Source organism: Microtus oregoni, unplaced genomic scaffold, assembly GCF_018167655.1.
Source record: "Microtus oregoni isolate MIOR12 unplaced genomic scaffold, Mior012 000006F_ref0000085, whole genome shotgun sequence".
NCBI classification, from domain to species: domain Eukaryota; kingdom Metazoa; phylum Chordata; class Mammalia; order Rodentia; family Cricetidae; genus Microtus; species Microtus oregoni.
The window spans coordinates 53213154-53224729 of NW_024543065.1; the positions used below are offsets into that span (position 1 = coordinate 53213154).

At 47.3% G+C, this 11576-nt stretch overlaps 1 protein-coding gene across 1 annotated transcript; it reads right to left on the reverse strand.

The window, feature by feature from the left end:
* Positions 1-9662: 9662 nt before the first annotated feature.
* Positions 9663-10118, reverse strand: LOC121450013 (small nuclear ribonucleoprotein E). The gene has a single exon (XM_041654672.1). The coding sequence runs from the start codon at positions 10095-10097 to the stop codon at positions 9819-9821; it is 279 nt and encodes a 92-aa protein (XP_041510606.1). The 5' UTR covers positions 10098-10118; the 3' UTR covers positions 9663-9818.
* Positions 10119-11576: the final 1458 nt, after the last annotated feature.

Genomic DNA, 11576 nt, shown 5'->3' on the forward strand with positions numbered 1-11576 from the left:
CCATCTCTCCAGCCCTTTATTAACACTTTTATTTTAAAACCTGGATCCATTCATGCAATCCTAATACTTTACATTCTAGTTATATAGCTGCCTGCCTGAAGAGATAGCAATAGCCGTTCTTTCCTAACAACAAACTTTGTATAATTTTTGCATTCTTCTTTGTAGTTTCCTGGGTTGGGTTTTTAAAAATCTTTAAATCGTCGTGTGTGAGTGAGTGTGTGTGTGTGTGTGTGTGTGTGTGTGTAAGACCCCCAATAGTTAGAAAAGGGTGTTGTATCCCCTGGAGCTGGCAGTTTGAGATCTTCCCAATATGGGTGCTTAAAATGGAACTTGGGTCCTCTGGAAGAGCAGCCAGGGCTAACTGCTAGGCCGTCTCTCCAGTCCAAATATTAGTGTTTTAAAGGCACCAGATTTTGACTCTGGAGCCGTTTGTCTTAGAAGCGCAGCACAGTCTATCTTGCCTGCTGTATTCTCCGTCCCCTTTGCTTGTCATACGGTCGGACTCTTTGTGAATCTGATCAAGGCTTCCATTGCTTGTAACCCTTTTGGGGCTTCCCACTGCCGTCGGAGTTAAAGCCCCAGTGCCTGCTAGGGCTCCTGGAGGCTGCCTGGAACCCGCCCCTCCTTACCTTGCCCACCATGTCACGTTTGTTGTTAGCCTCCTTCATCCTGTGCTTACATTATCCTGACCGTCTTCTGCTGGCTTCCAGATCTTTGCTCTTGTAGTCCCCTCTGCTGTACCCTTCCTCCTCCCTCTGCTTGCTGACACTCCTTTTTCTCTCTCTCTCTCAAGACTCAGTTCAAATATCTCTGTCATCAGACAACCTTCTGTGGTGTGCATTCCTGGGTCAGGTGACTCCAGTGGAACTCCCCTGTAATTGTTACTGTCTAGGGCCATGAACCCATCTCTGCCACAGAACTTTGTGTCCTCTGAGGGCGGGGCTGGACTGCTCAGGGTCGAGTGGGCACAGAGCATTTCGGGAAGTGTCTGCCAAGCGAGCAATCAATGAATCCAGATGCCTAGCTGCACGCTCTGTTCATCAAGCCATTCCTGAGGAGTGAGGACATCCTTTCCTTTTTTTGGTGCTTTTTTTCTGGGTGACTTTCTTCTGAGCAGGGCCTTGATAGCTAGCTTAGCTTGTTCTGGAAGCTAGTCCATGCCACAGGCAAGTAGCTGTGACTTCTATGGAAAAGTCCCAAAGAAATCCCCCACACTGCTATCCAGCTAACTCAGCCCAAATCCCTTGGGTGATTAAACTCACAACATTTATTTAAAAATTAAAAAAAAACAATATGCAGCCCAGCAATGGTGGTGCATACCTTTAATCCCAGCACTCGGGAGACAGAGGCAGGTGGGTCTCTGTGAATTCGAGGCCAGCCTAGTCTACAGAGTGAGTTCCAGGACAGACAGGGATACACAGAGAAACCCTGTCTCAAAAAATCAAATATATACACATATATGTGTGTGTACAGGTGTTGTAATAGGTAGCTTGTTTGTTTCCCAGATGCCCGGCAGTTCAGACCCGAAATAATCACACAGAAACTGTAAAACTAAACCACTGCTTGGCCCATTAGCTCTAGCTTCTTATTGGCTAACTCTTACATCTTAATTTAACTCATCTCTATTAATCTGTGCATCATCACGAGGTCGTGGCCTACCAGCAAAATTTCAGTGTGTCTGTCTCTGGTGGAGGCTCCATGGCTTCTCTCTGACTCCACCTCCTTTCTTCCAGCATTCAGTTTAGTTTCCCTGCCTAACTAAGTTCTACCTTGCTATAGGCCAAGCCAGTTTCTTTATTCATTAACCAATAAAAGCAACACATAGACAGAAGGACCAGCCCCTCACTGGGGGATTCTAGGCAGGGGCTCTACCACTGAGCCACACCCCAGCCCCTCACTGGGGAATTCTAGGCAGGGGCTCTACCACTGAGCCACACTCCCAACTCCTCACTGGGGGATTCTAGGCATGGCCTTTCCTGTTAAGTACAGCATTACTTTCCCAGCTCCTTACTAAACTCTTTCTCCTTTGTTGAAATCCTCTCTGTAAACCTTCCGGGTCCTTTTAATGGCTGCATTTCAGGTCTGGGTGGGGAAATGCTCTCATCTTTCTGGTTCTAGGTGCCTCACCAGGCTTTGTGGCTTCCTGACCCATTGCATCTGCTCTTGCCTGCTGTCTCTTATGACTCAGTTTGAATTTGGCGTTTGTTTCCTGCTGAGCTTCCTAAGCAGGTAGCTAGTCCTGACACAAACCCTCCTTGTGCCTGCCCCAAATGTTCTGTATGAAGCAGCCATTCATCAGTCTGACAGCCCGTGTAGGGGCAGAGGCCTGGGGAGGTTGTGAAACCAGCTCTAAGTTTCAGAACGAAAAATTGGCCCACCTAGGATCTGAATCCCGTGGGAGTTTTAACTGTCGATAATTGTTGAGCAATCAAGGTTTACTATTGAGTCTTTAAGCAGGTCTGTCCAGATAGCGGCTGACTGCGCTATCTCGTGGCCATAAGGAATATTGCAACCGACAGTTCCCATCAGCTTTGTCCGACCTGCCCAGCGGCAGCCTCTGTTTCTTGTGTAGAGATGGCACAGCCAGTCTCTGTGGGGACAGCTTCTCCAGCCCGCACAGCTTCCTCCCTGTGAACGGCTTCCCTTCTGAGTGGAAGCCATGACATCTCCAATCCACTCTCCTGCCCTTGCTCTGCTTCAGCCCCTCTCCTGCCCAGCGCTCCCTATGCTCAGGGACACTTTGCTTTCTGCCAACCTGGGGTTTTAGCATTTTCCTTGTTTCTTCATTATATAAAGTGTTAGAAACCCCAAATGTAGTGACAGAACAATCTTGTCAGCCTTAAGTAATGAGAGGTGGGTGGAGGACGAGAGAGAGGGGAAAGAAAGACTTTTTTCTTTCAAGAAACTATATTCAGCCAAGCATGGGAAATAGAGACAGATAGGTCAGGAGTTCAAAGTCATCCTCAGCTACATAGTGAGCTCTAAACTAATCTATCTAAAAGAAAACACAATCAACTGCTGGGAGCTAATGTCTTGGAAGGCAGGTGCAGGTGGATCTCTGTGAGCCTGAGGCAAGCCTGGTCTACAGAGTGAGATCCAGGATAGCCAGGGCTACATAGTGAGACCCTGTCCCAACACTCCCTCACCCCAAAAGAAACCTAACAAATTAAATTGGGCCCCGTAGGGCACATCTTTAATCCCAGACAGAGGCAGGAGGATTTCTGTGATTTCCAGGTCATCCAGGACTACATAGTGAGACTCTGTCTAAAATAACATAAAGGAGTGAGTGGGAGCGATGTCCAAGAATAGCTGAGGTGGCCATCCAGGTTACGCGGGGGTGTGGTTCAGCAATAGAGCATTTGCAAGTGTGCACAAGGTCCCCAGCATCACAAAACATAGTAAGGGACGGAAAGAAAGCATGTCTACGGGTGCCAGTCTGGAGTTCACTGTGAACATGGGCAACCTGGGCTCATGGCAGGCACTGTTCCCTGGTGGGGAAGGCTGGGCAATGTAGTGAAATCCTGTCTTAGCATACGTTTTTTTTGGGGGGGAGGGGGCAGAGTTTCTCTGTGGCTGTGCTGGAACTCACTCTGTAGACCAGGCTGACCTCAAACGCCGAGAGTGACCTGCCTCTGCTTCCCAAACGCTGGGGGTATAACTAAGGGGTACAGTGCTTGCTTAGCTTTCCTAACACAGAGCCTCGGATTTGATCCTTGTTCCTATAGGGAAAGACATAAAAGGAGCTAGGCATGTTGACACATACCTGCAATCCTAGCATTTGGAAGACAGTTCAAAGTTATCCTGGACTTAAGTAATGAGTTCAGGGTCAGCTTTGTCACGTGAGATCCCGTCTCAAAAATAAATAAATTGTATATCTAAATACAAACAAATATAAACACAGCTACAGGAGCAGTTGTGACTGGAGAGTCACCCCGGTTTTCTGTGTCAGTTAGGTACAATACTGTTATGTAAGCAATTGCTTCAGCACTCAGAATCACTAGTGAGTGGATGGTCTGAGCTGGCTTTAGTCAGATGACCACACTTTTGGATCCAGCTGAGCTTGCTCAGAAGTTGGGAGTTGTCTGTCAGCTGGTCTAGGTTGGTCTTGGCTTCTGTTACTAGAGAGGCTGAGCTCCCCATGGCTCTCTCATCCTTCAGTGAAGCTTGTGTGGGCTTGTCCTCACATGATAGTGTTTACAACTCGCCATTGAGGCCAAGTCTTGACACCGGCCCTTCTACCTCAGCCTTTTTGTGGAAGGGGGTTACATGTCAAAAGCCAGAGATGACTCTCCAGGGGTTGAGAGCGCTGGCTGCTCTTGTAGAGGACTCAGGTTTGATTCCCAGCATCCGCACGGTGGCTCACAACTGTCTGTAACTCCAGTTCCAGGGTATCTGATACCCTCTTCTGGCCGCCAAGGGCACTGGGCACACATGAGGTTCACAGACACAGTGCAGCTAAAGCACTCGAAAGAAAGAAAGAAAGAAAGAAAGAAAGGAAGGAGGGCAGGAAGAAGAAAGAAAAGAGAAAGAAGAAAGAAAGGAGAGAGGGGGAAGGAAGGAAGGAAGGAAGGAAGGAAGAAGGTGGGTGCTAATGACATGGTCTCAGACACAGGGGACTGGAGAGCTGAGCCTACAGGATGATCTCCCATGGTCCCACTCAGACTCTTAGATTCTACTACTGACGGGAGAGTCAGGGGCTGTACTAGCAGAGGACCCCTGAGGGCTCTCATGTAGGACTTCTTTAGAGGACATCCCCAGGTCCAGGGTGTGTATGGGAGGAATCAGATAAGTGAGGGTGGCTTAGCAGAGAACCCTATGCATCTATCCTATCATCTATCTGTATATCTATGTATCTATATCTATGTATTATTGAGCTATCTATATATCAATAATTATCTATCTATCATCTATCTATCTATCTATCTATCTATCTATCTATCTATCTATCATCTATCAATCTATCTACCTACCTACCTTTCATGCATGTTTGCGTGTATGTATCTATCATGTGTGAATCTGCATGCAGGCACATGTGCACTAGTGAGCATGTACATGTGTAGAATATGGGTCAACCTCTGGTATCATGGCTTGCCAGAGGTCATGGGAGTCTACAGTAGGTGGCAACCAGTATTTAACAGGCTGACCTAACAGATGAATAACTCTCTGATGGGGGGGGGGTTCCCACTTGGAAGGACTGTGAGGTCACCGACTGTAAATGACTGTTTGCCTCTGCCTGTAATTTTTTTCTCATGTGCCACTAAAACCAGCTACGGGTATTTTTCCCACTGCTTGCATGAAAACATTTCCTTTGCTGGGCACACATATAGCTGTGGATGGTCAGGAAGACGGTTTCCCGTTAATCTGTATATCTAGGACGAAGACAGTCTTTTACACACTTAGCTAATGTTAGACTTCAGAACAACTTCAGAGCAAACTGGTTGCCCCTGGAGATGAATTCACGAGGTCAGTCTCCCGGGCGTTTATTGCTGATTCCAGGTCAGAGCACAAAGCAACTTTAGTAGACGTAACTTTCTCAGCAATGGACTTCTTCACATACTCCCAATCTCAAGGCTCAGCCAGCTAACGGTTTATTGTTTAAGTCCAAAATTTCAATGTCACTTTCTGCCTGGGAGCCCTGACCACTCAGAGCTACGTGCTTACTGCCTGGTCAGTGCGACCTCCCTAGCCTGAGAGAAACTGTGTCATCAGTATGGCTCATTTCTATTGTTTACTCGAGTTCTGAGTGACCCTGAAGATGGGATTCCTATTTGCCCAGAGGTTTTGCTGCTGTAGGAGAAGCCGGAGAGAGGTGTGATGGGGAAGAGGGCAGTGTGAGAGACACAGAGAGAAGTTTGTTATGTAGTTGTGTGAAAAGAGACATGGCTGTGTAGAGAGACTGTCAAAGAGAGACTGTACAAGTCAGAGTGAAAGAGAATGTTACCATCAGGAAAGTGTGTGCTTGTTCCTTTTTTCTTGAGAAAAAAGTGTATGTTTTGTTATTTACCCTCAGATAGAAGAGTCTGACCCAAAGATGGAGGGGTACGGTCCTGGGAGCTGGCCACCTCAGGTGCCACCCACATTTCACCTTGTCCTTAGACCCCGGGTCTCACTCTCCTAGTCTGCATTAATCATGAACTTGTCAACTTGACGCAGACATCTGAGCAGAGATGCCTCAGTTGAGGAACTGCCCAGATCAGACCGGCCTATGGGGGAGTTGTCCTGATTACTTCTTTAAGCTTTATTTTATTCTTAAGTATGTGTATGTGTGTGTGTTGCTATGTGAGTGTGTGCATCTGTGTGCAAATGCCCGAAGAGGCAAAGGCTTTTGTATGCTCAGATCACGTGGAGCTGGAGCTACAGCGGTTAGGAGCTGCTCCACATGGATTCTGGGAACCGAACTCAGGCCCTAAGAAATGCAGAAAACAATCTTAGCTGCTGAGCCTTCTCTCCAGGCCCTGTCTTAATTATCAGCCTACTTGTTGTTGTTACTTTGCTCTGGTTTTGTGGGGTAACGGTTTTGCCTATTGCTTTCCTTGGGGTGTCACCTGAACAGGGATTTGTAGAGAAAGTGACCATCTCCAGCTTTTCAGGCGCACCACCTGCTTTCCGAGGCTGTCCTGGAAATACCCTTCCGTGGCAGGCTGTGCGTGAAGCTACAAGTGGTCAGTTAACAGCTGAAGCAATGGTGCGTTCAGGTTTTCCTGTTTTGATCACCCTTGGCTTTGCTCCTAAACCACCGTCCTTCCTGTGGCCTCTATTAGAATCTGAATCTCATGGGCTCTTCCCTTCCCTGTTCAATCCCTTGCTCAGGGTTTTATTTACTCAATAATTTAAATGTTTCAATCTATTATTTTTCTTTTAAGTTACAATGTCTTCACCTATATGTGGACATCCTAAGAAAAACACCCCCTCACTAGACTGTCATATAAAATTATGTACACTTGATTTTTTAAAAGACTCCAAGAAATATGTATTCCTTTCCTTAACAAATATGAATTGAGAATGAATAAATTATGTAAATTTTGAAAAAAAAATTATCAGCCTACAGTGAGCGGAACCACCCCTAGGCAGGAGATCCTGGGCTGCATAAGGAAGCTTACTCAGCTCGCCTGTGAGGGAGCCAGGGGATGGAAAGACAGCCTTCCTCTGGGGTTCGCACCAGGAGCTCCTCAGTGCAGAGCCGTGACCTGGAAGGACAGGTCAATAATAAACTCACCCCTTCTCCAAAGTGCTTTTGACCAGACTGTTTATCACAGCAACAAAAAGCCAACTAGAACACTTACCCAGTAGGCTAGGTGGCTGGTTAGGGAGCCCCAGGTCCTCCAGTCTCTGCTTCCACTGAGCCACCATAGCTGAGATGTTTGTGTGTGTACTTTAATGAGGGTGCTGGGATTGAACACAGATCCTCTGTTTGTATGGCAAACACTACAGAGCCATCTCCCCCCTCACACTGTACCTATCTAGCATCTTCTACGTAGCCAACTATATTTTTTGTCTATTCGCCCTTTTGAAAACCACCTTTGCCATCCTTGTAACAAATGCATGACAGAAGCAACCTAAGGAAAGCAGAGATTTTATTTATCTATTTATTTGTTTTTAGCTCCCCGCTCAGAGGAAATTGTTCATCATGGTGAGAAAGATGTAATAGATGGGGTGACATTGTGAGCTTGTAGGGGGTGGTGTGTCTCTCACGGTGCCATTCAGGACTCAGAGAGCTCAGACAGGATGTGGGGTTAGTCGGTAACGTTTAAGAACTTGCTTCCTTTGGGTCTAGAGAGTTCTCTTATCTGTGACCTCAGTTCCCAGCATCCATATGGGGCTGCTCGCAACCATCTGTGACTCCAGCTCCAGGGGATCTGATGCCCTCTAAGGGTCTCTGAGGGTACCTGCATCAATGTGCACAAACCGTCACACATATACACATACACACACAAGACAGAAGCCCACCCCCAAGTGACCTACCTATCAATCAGACCTCTTGTTCTGAAGGTCCCAGGGTCTGCTCCAACAGCATCACCACCTCGGGGCCAAGTGTTAAATACACAAATCTGAAGGCTTTCACCTTCAAATCATAATTATTGGTTTGTTTGATACAGACTGGCCATCCACCTGCCTCAGCCTCCCAGGTGCTTGGCTGGCAGGGGAATGCCGGCATGCCCGACTTTATATCAATTATACACCATTTACATTTTTATTTTAAAAATATTTATTTGCTTTTAAATTTATGTACGTGTGTTTTGCCTGTATGTATGTGTGTGCACACGCACACATGCCTGGTGCCTGTGGAGGCCAGAAGAGGGGATCAAATTCTCTGGAATTGGAGTTACATCCCCAGAACCCAGAAAAAAGCTGGTCAGAGTCCCACATACCTGTAACTCCAGTGCTATGATGGGGTGGAGACAGGAGGAGGGCTGGGACTTGCTGGCCACCAGCCTCGCTCCGGGTGCAGGGAGAGACCAGACCCGGTCTCGGGTATAAGGGGCAGAACCATAGAACACATCTGTCATCCTCCTTTGGCCTCTGTGTGTTCTCATAGATGAATGCACCAGTAACCTGTGTGTACACACTACATACACCCATCTCTTCTAATATGCATAAGCGCATACATACACACACACACACACACACACACACACACACACACACACACACACAGAATCCAGCACATAAAACCCAAGCTGGACCCTCATTCAATCCTCACAGAATCCCATGGCGTGGGAGAAGAGGCAGGCGAGAGGAGCAGGCTCAGGGAACTCGTGTCTGATTACTGGGGCACAGGGACATTAAGCAGTTTTCCCAGGATCATATGACCTGTGAAGGCCATGCCCCCAGCCCCTCATTGATTCTAGGCAGGGGCTCTAGAATTCAGGCTCACTACCCATTCGTTCTATGGATTCTGCTTCTGAGCTACTCCCCCTTTCTTTCCGAGAGTCTCACGAAGCTACTGAGGCTGCTCTTGAACATGTCATGTGATCTTTCTCCCTTGGGTCTCACAAGTAGGTGGACTAGATGAAATTTCCTTTCTTCATATATATTCGGAAAAGACTTCAAGCTTTTACTGTGTCAAGTTTCTCTGGTTTGAAAGTCCCTCCTGAAGGATGTGTGTTAACAGCTCAGCTCCCAGGCTGTGGTGCCCTTGGGAGGTTGATGGGACCCAGAGAAAGGAAGCGCCATTGATGCTGCGCTCTTAAGGAGGTTAGGGCACTCTCATCTCTTCCTCTCTGTTTCGCTTTCTGGATGCCATGAGATCAGACCTCCCATGTGCTCACACCCTGGGGCACTCGTGTTGCCCAGGTCCAGGGCCGCAGGGAAAACCAACCGTGAACCTGGGAACCCAGGAGTCACACAACCCTTTCTTCTTTACAAGCTGCTCATCCAGGTGTTTTCTCACAGCAACAGAAAGCTGACGCTCAGGTGATATCCTAATTATTAGGATGAACTGAACGCTATGACAACCACCATCACACAGGCAAGGGATGTCAGATTTTCCAACACACAGACGAAGTCGATCGAGGTCAAGGATCACATGGCTGGGAAGCGGCAGAGCTGAGATTCTAGCCACGCCATCCAGAAGTGAGGCTTGCGTTTTCGTGCAGGGGCTGATGTAGAGGTCATGGAGGATGCTGCTCACTGGCTTGCTCAGCTTGCTTTCTTTTTTTTTTTTTAATAAAAACAATCTCACAGCATTTATTGTCACCTGATAATAACATAAGGGCCACTAAAACAACAGGAATAAATGTTTTGGACTATGCTCCCAACAGAAGACACTTTTAAAAACACTGCTCTTCCTCTTCAACTTCTCAAGCGCCTGACGGTCTCTAGTTGGAAACACTTTGGAGCAGAGTAATATTATCTCCTTTCAGCATGATCCGACCCAATTGTTTCCTTGACTTTGTTTTAGAGTGAATCTCTTCTGCATCATCTAATACGAGGTTCATGTACTCATCAAAGCCAATAATACAACCTTCTATCCGCATATTCACTTGCTCATACAGCCAGACCTGAATCCGAGACCTGTTTTGCAAGTATCTGAAGATGAGGTTGATGGGCTGCACCATCACTTTCTGCACCTTCTGGCCCTGGCCGCGGTACGCCATGGTGGAAGTCACAAAGACCGCACGAGCCTCAGCTTGCTTTCTTATAGAACCCAGAACCAGCAGCTCAGAAAGGACCCCACCTGGGCCCTCCCTTGTCAATTATTAAGTAAATGCCCCACAGGCTTGCCTGTAGTTCAATCATGTGAAGATATTTTCATTTTCTTTTCTTCATTTTTCTTTTTTTTTTTTTTTGAGATAGGGTTTCTCTGTAGCTTTGGTGCCTGCCCTGAAACTAGCTCTTGTAGACCAGGTTGGCCTTGAACTCACAGAGATCCACCTGCCTCTGCCTCCCGAGTGCTGGGATTAAAGCATACATACACCACCACCGCTCAGCTAGTGAAGGCATTTTTTTTTTAATCAAAGTTCCCTCCTCTCAGACAACTTTAGCTTGTGTCAAGTTGATAAAAAAAAAAAAACTAGCCAGAACATTAATACAGAACACTCACAACGGCTCAAAGTGCAGAGACTAAGAGTCTGTGGCATGTTCCGTCACAAATGGACCATCTGTATCACGTTCCTACCCTCAAGGCTCAGGGATCACAGTTGGGGAGACGGGTGGAAAGATTCTAAGGCCCAAAGGCCAGGGAGGATAAGAGAGAAACTGTCTTCTGGACACGAGAGGACCATTGCAGTCAGGATGCAGGCCAGCAGCTGTGGCTGCCTGCACAGGGCCAAGCTGGTCGACACTGCAGCAAGGAGCAGGGAAGGGCTTTAGCCAACCTTAGCCAAGGAGGGACAGTAGATGGCTTTCAGGGGAGGCAGGGAGCCAATTTTATTTAAGGGCGTGGCTCTTGGTAGGCCCAGGGGTTGGCCCTACACACGCGTATAGAGGCAGCAAAAATGGAAGCCTGTCATTATCTAAATAAGAAGAAGCCAGGACATGGAGTTGGGAAGGGGCAGGGAGGTGGGAACAGATCTGGACGGAGATAAGGAGAGAAGATGGGCAAGAGAATGTATGCATGAATGAAATTCTCAAGGAATTAATAAAGATATTCTATTAAAATCTAACTCACAGAGGAGCTCTGTGAAATAGAATTCAGGTTGGTTTACACAGTGAGTTCCAGGCCAGCCAGGGATACACAGTGAGACGGTCTCAAAAACAAAAACAAAACTGAATAATAAAGTAAGATAAAAATTAAAAGCCAATATTATGTCTCCCTCTACTTTCCTCTATATACCATCTATGCTGCAGGACCACACTCATCCATTCTTGTGGTCCACAGAACACTGTGAGTCAGGGTGAAGGGAAGATAGAGAGTGGGGGCGGAGCAGGGGGATTGGAGGGGACACTCAGGACATCAGGAGATGGTCTTGTGAGAGCCGGAGGACTGGAGAGTCTCATTTTTCCCCTCATGCCCCATGGCCATAGCAGACAGACAATCCGAAAGCAGCAGCTGGCTCTGACCTTAAGATCGGGTCGGGGCCTTGAGGTGGCAGAGCATTCCTTAAATTAGAGCAGAGGCAGGAGGATCTCTGTGA